At 34.3% G+C, this 13776-nt stretch overlaps 2 protein-coding genes and 1 non-coding gene across 4 annotated transcripts; 2 read left to right on the top strand and 1 right to left on the bottom strand.

Moving 5' to 3' along the window:
• Window positions 1-267: 267 nt before the first annotated feature.
• Window positions 268-3463, bottom strand: LOC120174577 (glucan endo-1,3-beta-glucosidase-like). Of its 2 annotated transcripts, XM_039181376.1 has the most exons (4): window positions 2952-3463; window positions 987-1617; window positions 496-723; window positions 268-370 (listed from the first exon to the last, which is right to left on the bottom strand). In XM_039181376.1, exons 1-4 carry the CDS (start codon window positions 3432-3434, stop codon window positions 345-347), a joined length of 1368 nt encoding a protein of 455 aa, XP_039037307.1. In that variant the 5' UTR covers window positions 3435-3463; the 3' UTR covers window positions 268-344. The 2 variants fall into 2 exon arrangements, with proteins under 2 accessions (XP_039037307.1, XP_039037306.1); XM_039181375.1 differs by lacking the exon at window positions 268-370 and having other exon boundaries at window positions 561-768; window positions 958-1617.
• A 983-nt stretch (window positions 3464-4446) lies between these two features.
• On the top strand, window positions 4447-4528 carry TRNAS-AGA. The gene has a single exon. It is a non-coding gene; the product is annotated as a tRNA-Ser (tRNA).
• On the top strand, window positions 4474-12015 carry LOC120174688 (probable LRR receptor-like serine/threonine-protein kinase At3g47570). Its single transcript, XM_039181457.1, has 4 exons — window positions 4474-4629; window positions 6428-7463; window positions 9865-11460; window positions 11561-12015. The coding sequence occupies exons 1-4, from the start codon at window positions 4474-4476 to the stop codon at window positions 12013-12015; spliced, it is 3243 nt and encodes a 1080-aa protein (XP_039037388.1).
• Window positions 12016-13776: the final 1761 nt, after the last annotated feature.

Raw genomic sequence — 13776 nt, 5'->3', positions numbered from 1 at the left:
TTATTTCGTAATAAACAGTTTTTAAAAATGATTTTTTTACATTTTTATTTATTTACAGAAAATAATTCAATCAATAAAAAAAATATAATTTGGGTCACTAAAACAAATGACATTTGAATGTTACATATTATTCTTTTAAAATATGTACATTTTTCAAAAAAAATAAAATAAAATATTTTCTTTTGTAAAACAATCAAATATTCAAAACATAATTTTTTTAGTACATTAAAAAATCACTTTTTAAAATAGTTTTTTACGAAATAAATTGATCCTTTTGTACAGCTAAAGTTTTTTGAGCTCAGCAAAACCTTTGCTTAACAGGTACCGTTATCTCATTCAATTCTTCAAGGATAACGGCAGTTGCCATAACCTACACGAAGAATAAATCCACAATAAAATTTTATAATTGAATAATATAATTGAATATTGAATTTAAATTCGTTATCGTTAAGAGTATAACGGTTTCGGATTATATATATAAATATTTTTGCTTACTTGGATTGACTGTCGTGATTTGGCCGGTGCCGGAAAAATCACAGGCAGTATCAACACCTCTAATCCTAAAGAAAGAGTTCATGGCATATGTAGCACGAGAGGCGACAGTGGCCGGATTGGAACAAATCGCACCGGGTTGAATCGGACCGCAATCGGCTCCTTGGCTGCAGGCAAAATCCAAGTTTTTCTGCAATTGGTCATCGGGAACTCCAGGTTTCGGCACACGAACTTCTTATCATTGGCCGCAGCTGGTACTGGTTGAGGCATGGCAGGCTGCATCAAATGAGGAAATTGAGAACAATTACTGGAATCTTTCAGTTCATAAAGGGAGAATTCTGATTTTGCTCCCTCAACTTTTATATTGTCATTAGATTGTTCAAATGATTAACATCATTCACTATTCCGGTTAAATCACAATTTTCCTTATTTTCATTGTTTTGATGTATAAATTTATAATCATACCTGAGGATTGTTAACTCGAGGGACCCTACGACGGCGTTCGACCGTGAAGTTAGGATTGTTAAGACTAGGGGCAGGACCATCGCGCAATGCTCCAGAAACATAAACGGGTGTGTAATCTGGTTGAAACAATCCCCAGTTCTTCTCAGCAAGAGGACCTGGTTTCTGATTCTCATTAAACAATGCAAAAATGTAAGCATCGAACGTCCTGTTCGGCATCAACGGCGTCCCGATGCCGGAAACGATTTTCCTGATCAAATGCCCATTGTAAGAAGCCGCATTATCAACGGTAGCAGCGAAGTTCCCAGGATCGCCCAACGAAGGCCAACCGGTCTCGCCAATGACGATGTCGACATCCTTGAAACCGGCGGCCAACATGGCCGAAAACGTCTTGTCCAAAAGCGAATCGAAGGCATTGCTGTATGTTTTTTTACTGAAAGGGTCGAAGACGCCAGGGGTTTTCCTGAAAACGGCGTAGTCCACGTTGTTTTCCATCACGTTTAATTCGAAGTATGGGTAAGGGTTGATCATGAGTGGTGATTTGGTTTCTCGAAGGTATAGGAGCAATGGTTCAAAGAATGACTTTGCATAGTCGACCCTGAACCGGGCCAAACTTGGAACGGTTACACCTTGGAACATGTTTAGGGCATGTGCTGTTGTAACCTGATCAATTAAACAGTGCAAATCAAAACCATAGTTATAAGAAGAACACGATTTTTTGTATAATCACTGATATCTATTTTATTAATCGATTAATCTGAATCGAGTATTGTAGATGTCCAATATGGGGTGATCCTATCAAACCAATTTGTTCCATTCACAAACGAGAAATTCGTACCATTAACCTTGTTTAAGGGATATCTAATGTCTCATCCCACTAGACCAACAAGTTATTGGTATAATAATACAAGATGAATCATGATGGGTTTTGTACATTTATATATATATATATATTTATATATAGATATAGATGTGTGTATATTATTTTTATAACACCAAGAATATCCTTAATTTGTTAGTTGAATCTTAACTGATTAGTACGATTGTTCTTATGGTCACAGAAAAGTCAAAATTTTGATTGGGTAAAATATATTGGAGGTTACTGAGCAATATTACTATTTAGTCATTGAACTATATTCAGATGATCAATTTTGTCATTAAACTTCCAAAAACTACAAAATGGTCATTAAAATTTTTGAATTGTACAAAATGATCATTGAGGTTTATCAAATTGCTACAAAATTATCATTGAAGTTTTATCAAATTGTTACAAAATGATCATTAAATTTATCAAATTTTTTCACTTATTATAATATTGCAATGACCATTTTGTAACAATTCAATAAATTTAATGACCATCTTATGACTTTTGCAAGTGTAGTGACCAATATGATCATTTGAGCATAATTTAGTGACTTCTAGTGTACTTTATCCAAAACTATTTAGGGATCCATAATAAAATTATGAACTTTTGAAAAGTCAAATATAAATTTACCTTATAATTTTTAATAAGACCAAATCGGAATTATATCATTTTTAGGGAGCCAAAATAAAGTTTTACCATATGGCTAACTTCAAATGTTAAAGTTGAAATTTCACCATTTAGACCCCTCCAATTGTAGCAATCTAGAACCTACAAGTTTAAACGTGTTTAAACCCACAAAATCCTTCGATCTAATACCTATATCAGCGATTATTTTTATCAAAAATTCTATAAATCAATTAACTTTCTAAGTTTCTTGCAATTAATCACTCAGAATTATTTATGTATTTTCTTAACAAAATAACGTGAAGATTGTAGGGATGGAGAGGAGGACCGTTAAGAACAATTATCTCTCTTGAAAAATTTAAATTATTATATTTTAGATTTTTCTTTATATTTTTATTGATAATTTATTTTCAGTCCCTTTAATTTTATAAATTTACTCTTCCTAAAATTTTAAAAATTCACTTCTGATATAAAATTTTGTGAATGTCTCTGAAAACATGCATCGTACCTTAATATCTTGAAACTCAGGCCCAGCGTCACGCAATGCACCTGTAAGAGCCCTCATTGCTGGCACAAGACCAGTAATGTGAGCAGGATCATTAAGAAGCACCACTTCGTTGCCTACAGATATGAATTTGATCTTTGTTTGTGGATGGATAGGTCTAATATTGGTGTTCACCCATGCCGTCGCCGCCCCTACGTTGTTCAAATTGGGGATCTCCCCGTTTGGGATCGTGACCGTCATCGTGATATTGGTGTTGGCAAAGGCTCGCAGAACGGTAGGGTTGGTGTCGAAGATCTTTACGCTGTCGAAAATAGTTTTCGTTTTGATGAAGTTGGCAACATCCGCGGGTGAAGGGAGGTTATCTGCAACCATGCCGTAGTTAACTCCAATGGCGGCGGTGGGGCAGAAGAGGTAGAAGAAGGCGGTGGTGAGGAGGAAAAAGAGGAGGAGTTGAGAATTAAGAAAAATGGCGGTGAGTGATTTCATGGTTGCAAATTTATTTGTTTTTATTTGACCCTTGATTTTGTTTTGGTGTTATAGTTAATGTATATATAGAGAAGATGATTCAACCATGGATAGTAATTTAGGATGACATATGGACAACAATGAGAAATCACAGCTTCAGCCATTAAAGCACCATAGCATTTGACCTTTCAAAATGTTCCAAATTAGATTTTCAAATTATTTACAACTTTTCTTTTTTTAACCCCTATTATTTGGCTATTGATTTTTTTGTTAAAAACAATCACCATTAATTAAATTCTATCCATTTTACTTAACTTTCTTATTTTTATCACACCTCTCATAATTAAATAAAAAATGACCATTGAATTTAACTAATGTCATCACTATTATTATATATATGAAGACGTGAAATCCAATATACTTTGAATATTCAATATCCTCTGAGTTCTTATAACACTTGTGTTCGTGTTTGGAACGATATCTATGTATCCCATAACGTTGATCTATGATGATGTGATTGTTGGATGTTATTACGGTACACTACTTTTTTTAAAATGGTTGTGGCGATATTTGATGTTATATTTTCGATCATTATGATCTCAAGTTTTCATGTTCAATATTTATATTTAAATTTCAATAAAATTGTCAAAAAAGAATACACCATTGATAATTTTAGTATCCTCTATATCAGAATATTGATTGTAAACTACATTACATATATCTATACAAAAAAGTAAATCAATTTTAAATTTTATAAACTTTTAGGATCGTTAAATGATTAGAAATGAATTTACGAAATCATTTAGTATCGATAATTTTATATATTTTATGTAATGTATCCATATGTTCCAATAATTATAGTCCAATAAGATGAATGAGGATTAAGAAGTTAATTAAAGACCAATGTATTTCACTCTTTTGGTCCAATCCAATTCTACGGCTACATCATCAATGCACAAGGCATAAAACAAGCTTCCCTTTTCCAGAAAAGTTAATTAATGATTAAGTAATATAAAGTGTGAACTTGGAATGTGTGGGCGTGCCGGAGTGGTTATCGGGCATGACTAGAAATAATGTGGGCTCTGCCCGCGCAGGTTCGAATCCTGTTGTCCGCGTTGAAATTTCAATTCCTGAAACCCTCAGGTGGGATCATTATTATCAGTATCACCTTACATGCTCCTGCTTCTACAACCAGATTCCACAAGATATTGACCTGGTAGCATGTCTGTATCAAAGTGCCAGCGTAGCTGTTTATTTCTTTATGGAGAGAATAGGGATTCTGAAGGAATTTTACCATTGAAACCGTTACTATGAAGGTCTAAATATTTCAAGTTGTTAATATTTCAAGGATAAAACAATGACAATTCTCTCTTGATAAAAAAGATAAAATAATTTTCAAGAAAACTCTTTAATTTCTCTAGCATTGGGAGAAATCAAGAATGATTTGAGATGATTTTGAAGCTGAATGAGTTGTGGTATTTATAGTTTAAGTTTAAAGACTAATATTATAAATACTCTAAAATACATGAATTAAATAAATAATTTTCCCATGCTAATTTTTCAACCAAATTGCAATAGTAAATTTTGAATTTTATTGTTATCAAATTCGATGTGTTAATACAACGAAAATTTGCCATTTTTTTTACTTTCAACAAGAAAGTGGTCCACGCATCCCTCCTTTTCTACTGGGGAAGGAGAAAAAGAAAATTCATCTAGCTTAGTTATTGGATAATGTGACTTTCTTTATGGGATTGTTCAAAAAAAAAAAAAAACACGTCGATGACCTCCTTTTCTACTGGGGAAGGAGAAAAAGAAAATTCATCTGGCTTAGTTATTGGGCAATATGACTTTCTTTATGGGATTGTTCCAAAAAAATAGTCGAGGAATCCATAGTCATTCGTAGATGTGAACATCTGGTCCAGTCGAGTTAAAAAATTTTGAGTTATTCGAATTGATAAATCTTATTTCATAACTCAAATTGTATTTGAATTTTTTTTTATTTAAGTCGAGTTTATAAAATTCGACTTGAGTAGAGTTAAATTGTTCTAGTTTTTATTTGAATTTAAGTTTAAATATCTATAATATTATTGTTCAATTTGATTCCAATTTAAATAATTTTTTAATCATATAATATATATATATATATATATTCATATTTTTTAATATGTGATATCATTTTTTAATATATATATATATATATATATATATATATATATATATATATTCATAATTCTCGTTATATGCTTTCCCTTGGTTGTGGTGTATGCGTTTGTCTCACTTTTTTATGCTCAATGTGTTTTCTTGGTTAGTCTAGATGATTTTCTATCCGGTTGGATTGAGGTTTGTGGTAGGGTGGGAGATGGGATGTTAATGTATCGAAAATTTGTGCATGTATTTCTCACCACTCTATGGTATACTCTTTTTTCTCTTTTAAGTATAGGAAGATTTTTTAATGAAATCATGATGGTGGTGTATTTTGTATTTTTCTTTAATACAAAGTATCATCTTTAAAAAAAAAAACTTAAATCGATCTATTGATTATTAAAAATTTTGGTTTATTTTAATTTTATTTTATAACTCGATTTAAATTTGAATTTTTTTTGAATCGAATCCATTGAAATTGAGTTTTTTTTAGTCAAATCGAAAAGTTTGATTTTTACTATCTTAATTATCGGGGATTATTACTTCCTTTTTACGACTTTTCCATCACGCTGGCAAGTATGACTCGGTTAAGGAAAAAGACAACGACCATAAAACCCAACCCCCAGTAGACTCATCTAACTAAAGAAGGCCAATGGCAAAAAGTAGCCACATCACTCTCAAAGTCAGAAAACTTGAACCAATCAGAGTTCCAAAACTACTTATATTGCACTCGAGTTCTTTTTCATGAACCAAGCACTCTCAAATTAAGAAATTGTTTCAGTTTAATGGAGGTATCAAAAAAGCATTTTGAAGCATCCAGTTCTTTTTTACTTGTTGAAGTTATGATTCTTCTCTCATACTTTAACTTGCAGGGTCTTGACTCGCTTGGCTTAACAACAACAGCAACCACTGTAGTTAGAGGAAATGACACCGACCAACAAGCTTTACTCCAGTTTAAAGCCAAGATAACGGGCGATCAGCTCGGAGCCATGGAGTCTTGGAACAATTCCATCCATTTTTGCCAATGGCATGGTGTTACTTGCGGCCGGAAGCATCAGAGAGTAACCAAGTTGGTACTGCAATACCAGAAACTCTCGGGATCTTTATCACCTTACATTGGAAATTTGAGCTTTCTCAAGGAGTTGAATCTTTCAAACAACAACTTATACAACCGGATTCCTCGAGAAATCGGACGTTTAAGAAGATTGAAAACTTTAGAGCTGTCCAATAACTCAATCAGTGGTGAAATTCCTTCCACTTTACCTGCTTGTACTATGCTTACAGTAGTTAACATAGAAGACAACCAGCTAACGGGAGAAATACCTACTTCTTTGGGGCTCTTGTCAAACTTGAAAGTCTTGAGGTTTTACAACAACAGTTTGAGAGGGAGTATCCCACCTTCGTTGGGGAACTTGTCGTCTCTAGAGAACCTTGCTTTGATGCTGAATGGACTAACTGGGATTATATCAGAAGCTCTTGGGCGTCTCACAAATCTTTCATATTTCTCCATAACCGGAAATGCAATTTCTGGTATTGTTCCTGTTGCAATGTTCAATCTCTCCAATATTAGAGTCTTTGATGTTGGTGAAGACAAGATTCAAGGTACTCTCCATTCTGACCTTGAAATCACTATGACATATGTTGACTTCTTTTCCATTGAGGGGAACCAATTCTCTGGACAAATCCCAATTTCAGTATCCAATGCCTCAAACCTGTATGCACTTCAATTTGGGGATAATAGACTCAGTGGTAACGTGCCTTCATTAGAAAAGTTGGATAAATTGGTTAACCTTGACATAGGCAAAAACCATTTGGGACATGGGAGAAAAGGTGACTTGAACTTTGTCTGCACTTTAGTCAATAATACCAAACTAGAATTTCTTTATATAGGCTTAAATAATTTTGGAGGCGTATTACCTCACGGCAGAAATAAAGTCACTGCCCACAATTTCCCAGGTAGCTTTGAAAAAACCAGAAGTAAAGCCATCTGGATCCGGGGTTTTGTCCTTCCCTTGCCTAAATAAAGCCTCTTTAATCTCCAAATTACTAACCTCTTTAGTGAGAAAAGAAACATCTCCATCAGGCAGAGAATACCTTAGTAAATCTTTCAAACTCTCAATAGGGGAACCCTTAACCAAAGGGTCAGTGGAGCCAATAAGATTAGTGAAGAACTTCACTAACTCTACAGCCATACCATCAAAGGTATCATATCTCTGTCCATCCTCACCCATAACTAATCTGATTGTATTCTTTTTCTGATTTACTTGTGTCCTCTGATGAAAGAATCTGGTGTTTAAATCACCTTCCAAACTTCTTTCTTGCTGCCTGCTTTTAATGCTACAACTTTAGTATTGGCTCCAAAGTCCTCAAATGCTTTCTTTGCAAAAGATTTTAGACCGATATCTTGTTGTTCTGTAGTCTATAAAACTATAACTAGAATCCTTGTGGATAGACTTGTTCCCTACTTTCCTGAAATGATTTCCCAGAATCAGACAACTTTTGTTAAGGGCATGAATATAGTGGATAACACTTTGTTGGCTCAAGAAGTGGTTAGAGGATATTCTAGGAAAAGTCGTTCTCCTTGGTGTGGTATTAAAATAGACCTCCAAAAGGCTTTTGACTCTGTTAATTGGGTTTTTTTGCTGAACATTCTTAGAGCAATGGGTCTTCCTGAAATGTTTTGTAATTGGATCAATGGTTGCATTACTACTCCTATGTATTATGTTTCTTTGAATGGCAGCCTGGTGGGGTTCTTTAAGGGTGCAAGGGGGATTAGGCAGGGTGACCCATTGTCACCCTATCTTTTTGTTATAGTGATGAATGTGTTGTCTTCTCTCTTGAATACTGCTGCTATGAAGGGTGTTTTTAAGTATCATCCCAAATGCAAACGAATCCAACTAGCCTATCTCTGTTTTGCGGATGATCTATTGGTCTTTTGTCATGGTTCCCTTGAATCTGTGCTTGGAGTCCAAAGTACTTTGGAAATGTTTTATGAACTTTCAGGGCTTAAGTTGAATGTCTTGAAAACTGAATTCTTTGCTTGTGGCTTGAGTCAAAACACCCTTGATCAGATCCGGTTAGCTATTGGCTTTAGAGTGGCTCAGCTTCCAGTTTGGTATCTTGGGGTTCCCCTAGTCACTCGAAAGCTCACTGGTAAGGACTGCACTGCTCTACTTGAAAGAATTAAGGACAAGTTGAGCCAATGGTCCAGCAAAAAACTCAGTTTTGGAGGGAGATTGCAGCTTGTTAAGTCGGTCCTCTTCAGTATTTTTAATTTTTGGTGTAGGCAGCTTATCATACCTAAAGGGGTCATTAGGGATGTTGAGAGGCTTTGTATGCAGTTTTTTTGGAAGGGTTGTGATGCCTCGGCTAGAGGAGCCCGTGTAGGCTGGAACTAAATTTGCTCCCTTAAGTCTGAGGGTGGTTTGGGACTTAGGGATCTTTCTCTTTGGAGCAAATCTTGTTGTCTGTTGCTTATAAGAAATATCTTAGCGGAGAAAGGCTCATTGTGGATCGCTTGGGTGAAAGCTTATTGTTTCCAATCTGCGAGTTACTGGGAAGCAGTCTGTAAACCCCACTATAGCTGGATTTTGGCTAAACTTTTGAGGCTGCGAGATCTTGCGAGTAACCTGTTTCCTCATGGTACTAATTTGCGCCTTATTAAAGGCAAATGGGTATGGGACTGTATCAGAGTTAGAAGGGAGAAGGTGAGTTGGCATAAGCTTATATGGTTCCCGTCCCATATTCCCAAATTCTCCTTAATCTCGTGGATGGCCATCCTCGATCGGCTGCCAACTAAGGACATGCTTTCCCGTTTTGGTTTAGCTGTTGATGCTGCTTGTTTGGTATGTGGTTCGGACTCTGAATCAAGGGATCACTTATTTACTGCTTGTCCTTTTGCTATGGATGTTTGGAACACTGTTCTGAGCCTTTGTGGGACTCGTTGTGCTGCTCTTTCCTGGGATCAACGCCTTAGTTGGATGGTTGGAAACCTGAAGGGAAAAACTTTTCGAGTACGGATTCTAAAACTTGCTTGGACTGGTTTTTTGTATTATATTTGGGAAGAGCGTAACTATAGGCATTTTAGAGGCATCTCAAGCTCAAGTGAGGTAATTGTAAAAAGAATTAAGGAGGCAGTGAAAGCAAAATTGTATAGCCTTAGTTTACATAGAGTAGATGATGGTAATAGATTCTTGTACATAAACTGGGAACTGTTTTAGTTTGTGACAGTTCATTTTGTAGAAGCTAAGCTGCGGTTTTTTTCTTTTTGGATGAAATATAATTTACTTATCCAAAAAAAAATTTGGAGGCGTATTTCCAGGATGCATTAAGGATTTTTCTAGCACCCTTTTACATATAGCAGCTCAACAAAAGAAAATAACGGGAAGAATCCCGGATAGGATTGGAAATCTCACCAATTTGGAGTTGCTATCATTATCAGAAAATCAACTATCAGGTCCCATTCCCTTTGATATTGGGAAACTTCAAAAGCTACAATTATTTTATGCTGGTAGGAATTCTCTCAATCAGACTATTCCTCATTCTATTGGAAATTTAACAAAATTAACTAAACTTGATTTAGGTATCAACACCCTTCAGGGAAGCATTCCTTCAAGTCTAGGCAATTGTCAAGATTTACTTCTAATAGATCTTTCAGATAACAATCTTACTGGCCCAATACCCCGAGAAATACTTAGGCTTCGATCCTTATCCATTTGGCTAGATTTATCATCAAACTATTTGACCGGTGAACTTCCTGATGAAGTAGAAAATTTGAAAAATCTTGGTGAACTCTATGTTTCTCAAAATAGGTTATCAGGTTTGCTTCCAAACAACCTTGGTAGTTGCGTAAGTCTTGAGAAGCTGTTACTGGATGGCAATTTGTTTGATGGGCCTATTCCTTCATCTTGGAGTTCACTAACAGGTCTTGTGGAATTGGACTTATCTGATAATAATCTTTCGGGAGAGATTCCAAAATTTCTTGTGAGATTTGAGGTATTACAATATTTAAATCTTTCTTTCAATGATTTTGAGGGACTGATACCAAGTGAAGGAGTCTTTAAGAATGCAAGTTCAACATTTGTTGAGGGAAACTATAAGCTTTGTGGAGGCATCCTTGAATTGCACTTGTCAAGGTGTAACCCGAAAACATCATCAAACACTTGCCTAAAATTAAAAATTGCAGTTTTTGTTGCGATTTTAGGTGTGGCTTTGGTGTTCACTTGTCTCCTCATCTTGTGGTTTAGAAAGAATAAAGAGCGAAAGCCAACAGAAACTTGTGCAGAAAATTCGCTTTTACAGTTATCATACCAAAGCATCCTAAGGGCCACAGATGGATTCGCCATGCAAAATTTAGTTGGTTCAGGAAGTTTCGGCTCTGTATACAAAGGAATTCTTGAAGAGAGTGGAGCAACTATTGCCGTAAAGGTGTTTAATCTTCTGAATCGTGGAGCATCAAGAAGTTTCTTGGCTGAATGTGAGGCCTTGAAGAACATTCGACATCAGAATATTGTCAATGTATTAACAACCATTTCAGGTGTCGATTATAAAGGCGATGATTTTAAAGCTTTGGTTTACGAGTTCATGGCAAATGAAAGCTTAGAGGATTGGTTGCATCCACATATCAGCATGAACGAACCAGAGACGACTAGAAGCCTAAACTTCTTCCAAAGAGTTAATGTGGTCGTAGATGTTGCTCATGCACTCGAATATCTGCACCATCGTTGTGAAACATCAATACTTCATTGTGACCTCAAGCCAAGCAATATTCTACTCGATGATGAAATGATTGGCCACATAAGTGACTTCGGCTTAGCAAAAATCCGTTTTGCAGACAGGTTTAACCATTTTGTTAATCATTCAAGCTTGCTTGGATTAAGAGGAACTATTGGTTATGCTCCACCAGGTAATTACATTGTATTTTTCTCTTTCATTTTTATAATAATTATTTATAGCGTTTTTCCTACAATTATTTGTATATATAATTTGCGATGAACTAATTGTAGAATATGGCATGGGAATCGAATTATCAACGAAAGGTGATGTGTATAGCTATGGCATCCTCCTCCTGGAGATATTTACAGGAAAAAGGCCAACTGATGAAAGGTTCAAAGAAGGTTTAAGTCTTCACATCTTTGTTAAGGCAGCTTTGCCCGATCGAGTGGTTGAGATTATAGATCCCATTTTACTTCAAGAGTGTGTTAGAGAAGGACAATTCACAGACATCACCCACAATGCAAACAACATGGGAAATGACAGCCACCTTCATTGCTTGAATTCAATATTCGAAATAGGACTAACTTGTTCCGCTGAATCACCGAGTGAGCGGATGGACATGAATGATGTTGTTATCAAACTTTCTTCTATTCAAGACAAGCTTCTCCGTCCAACTCGATTACATCGTGGGAATCAAACTCCATACATTACTCAATCAGCATGTAATAATGTCTTCTTATATTAGCAAAATATTTAATTATATCACCACTTGAGGCACATTTCAATCATGATATGATGTGTTAAGATAATTTTTTTTCTCAAGTTGCAGGTATCTAAGGTGTGGTACGGATGATCTTGGGAGGCTTAGTCAGCCAAAATGCTTGCTTTTCTCTTCTGTTCACATTCTGCTTTGAGAAAAAGATATTGAATATGAGGTTTTCGAGTGTAATTCGGGTTTATATTTTGGCCTTGTATTTGCATCATAAGCTACTGGATTAATGTCATCAGATCAGAGTTTAAATAACAATTATATTTTAGTTAAAATTTAGGGGTCAAATTAGAATTTAATTATTTTTGTTAACTTATCATATCATCAATGCAACAGAAGTTGGTGTTCAAGTGATCATTTTGTAATTAATCAACAACATAAGTGACCATAATATATCTTATCAAAATTAAGTGATCAAAGTAGAATAAAACTGAAACAAAAGTGACATTTCTGTAATTAACCCTTTATTATAAATAATATTTTTAATTTTTGTTCATTTTTTTAATTGCTTGCAGACTGTCGTTGGCCTGATTTAATTAATTAAAGATAACTTCTAAGCAAAAACAATTAAGGACTACCATAAAAAATTACTTGGATTTCCCTTCACCTTCTTGTCTTTCTCTTTATTCTGGATATAGATTAAAAAGAATTTATTTTTTTATTTATTAAAATTATTATCATAAAACATAATCCATATGTGTAATCATATTTAAATTAGTTAATAAAAAAATTCTTAGAATGGTATGGTGATTAAAGGAATTTTGTTCTTTTTTTATACCCAAATTCGAGTAATATAGTCTGTGTGTACGTAAGTTCAGTTCTAAATATTTTTTTTAAAAATAGTTTATACAATAAACTTAAAGTTTAAATTATATTTTAATTGTTAATCTATATTAATTAAAATTTATATTTAGGGACAATTACATAAAAGATCACTAAATTTTAAGTAAGTTTTGCTTTTTATCACTGACGTTTCAAAAGTTATAAAATAGTCACTAACATTTTTTTCCTAACAAAACGGTCACTCAATTGTCAAAGTTCAATAACTATATTATAACAAAAGTTATAATATAGTCTGTGTGTACGTAAGTTCAGTTCTAGATATTTTTTTTAAAAATAGTTTATACAATAAACAAAAAGTTTAAATTATATTTTAATTGTTAATCTATATTAATCAAAATTTATATTTAGGGTCAATTACATAAAAGATCACTAAATTTTAAGTAAGTTTTGCTTTTTATCACTGACGTTTCAAAAGTTATAATATAGTCACTAATATTTTTTTCCTAACAAAACGGTCACTCAATTGTCAAAGTTCAATAACTATGTGATGAAAGGCTGATGTAGGGATGGCAACTCAACCCGAATCCGACGGGTTCCGACCCGACCCGACCCGATCGGGTCGGATTTTTTTTTAAAAAAATTTGGGTTCGGGTTGGGTCGGGTTTAGGGTAAAAAAATCCGACCCGACCCGAAATATATATATAATTTTATCTTATATATTTAGGGATAATTACAATAATATCCCTCCATATATATTTTTTTCAATTAAGTCACTGTTTTCATTGAATGTCCCTCCAATTATAGGATTGTATTTTATTGAGTCTTAGACTATTAAAATTTATAAAATAATCTACCAACTATGGGGCACAACTTTGTTGAGTACATCGATTATTAAAAGTTACAAAATGATTACTTTATTATTCATATGTTCTAAACTCGTACTTTTCCGTAAAA

This window comes from Hibiscus syriacus, unplaced genomic scaffold (genome assembly GCF_006381635.1).
Source record: "Hibiscus syriacus cultivar Baekdansim isolate YM2019G1 unplaced genomic scaffold, ASM638163v2 tig00112114_pilon, whole genome shotgun sequence".
In the NCBI taxonomy this organism is placed as follows: domain Eukaryota; kingdom Viridiplantae; phylum Streptophyta; class Magnoliopsida; order Malvales; family Malvaceae; genus Hibiscus; species Hibiscus syriacus.
Note: the sequence above shows the minus strand (reverse complement) of the source record. Positions and strands in the feature narration are given on the sequence as shown.

Excerpts from the sequence above, each read along its gene's own strand:
- LOC120174577 (XM_039181376.1), bottom strand. The coding sequence starts at position 3,434 with ATGAAATCACTCACCGCCATTTTTCTTAATTCTCAACTCCTCCTCTTT. Across the intron at positions 724-986 it reads CTTCACGGTCGAACGCCGTC|TTCGTGTGCCGAAACCTGGA; the intron begins GTAGGGTCCCTC and ends AATGATAAGAAG. Across the intron at positions 371-495 it reads AATCACGACAGTCAATCCAA|GTTATGGCAACTGCCGTTAT; the intron begins GTAAGCAAAAAT and ends TTCTTCGTGTAG.
- LOC120174688 (XM_039181457.1), top strand. The coding sequence starts at position 4,474 with ATGACTAGAAATAATGTGGGCTCTGCCCGCGCAGGTTCGAATCCTGTT. Across the intron at positions 4,630-6,427 it reads TTCCACAAGATATTGACCTG|GGTCTTGACTCGCTTGGCTT; the intron begins GTAGCATGTCTG and ends TTTAACTTGCAG. Across the intron at positions 7,464-9,864 it reads AGGCTTAAATAATTTTGGAG|GCGTATTTCCAGGATGCATT; the intron begins GCGTATTACCTC and ends AAAAATTTGGAG.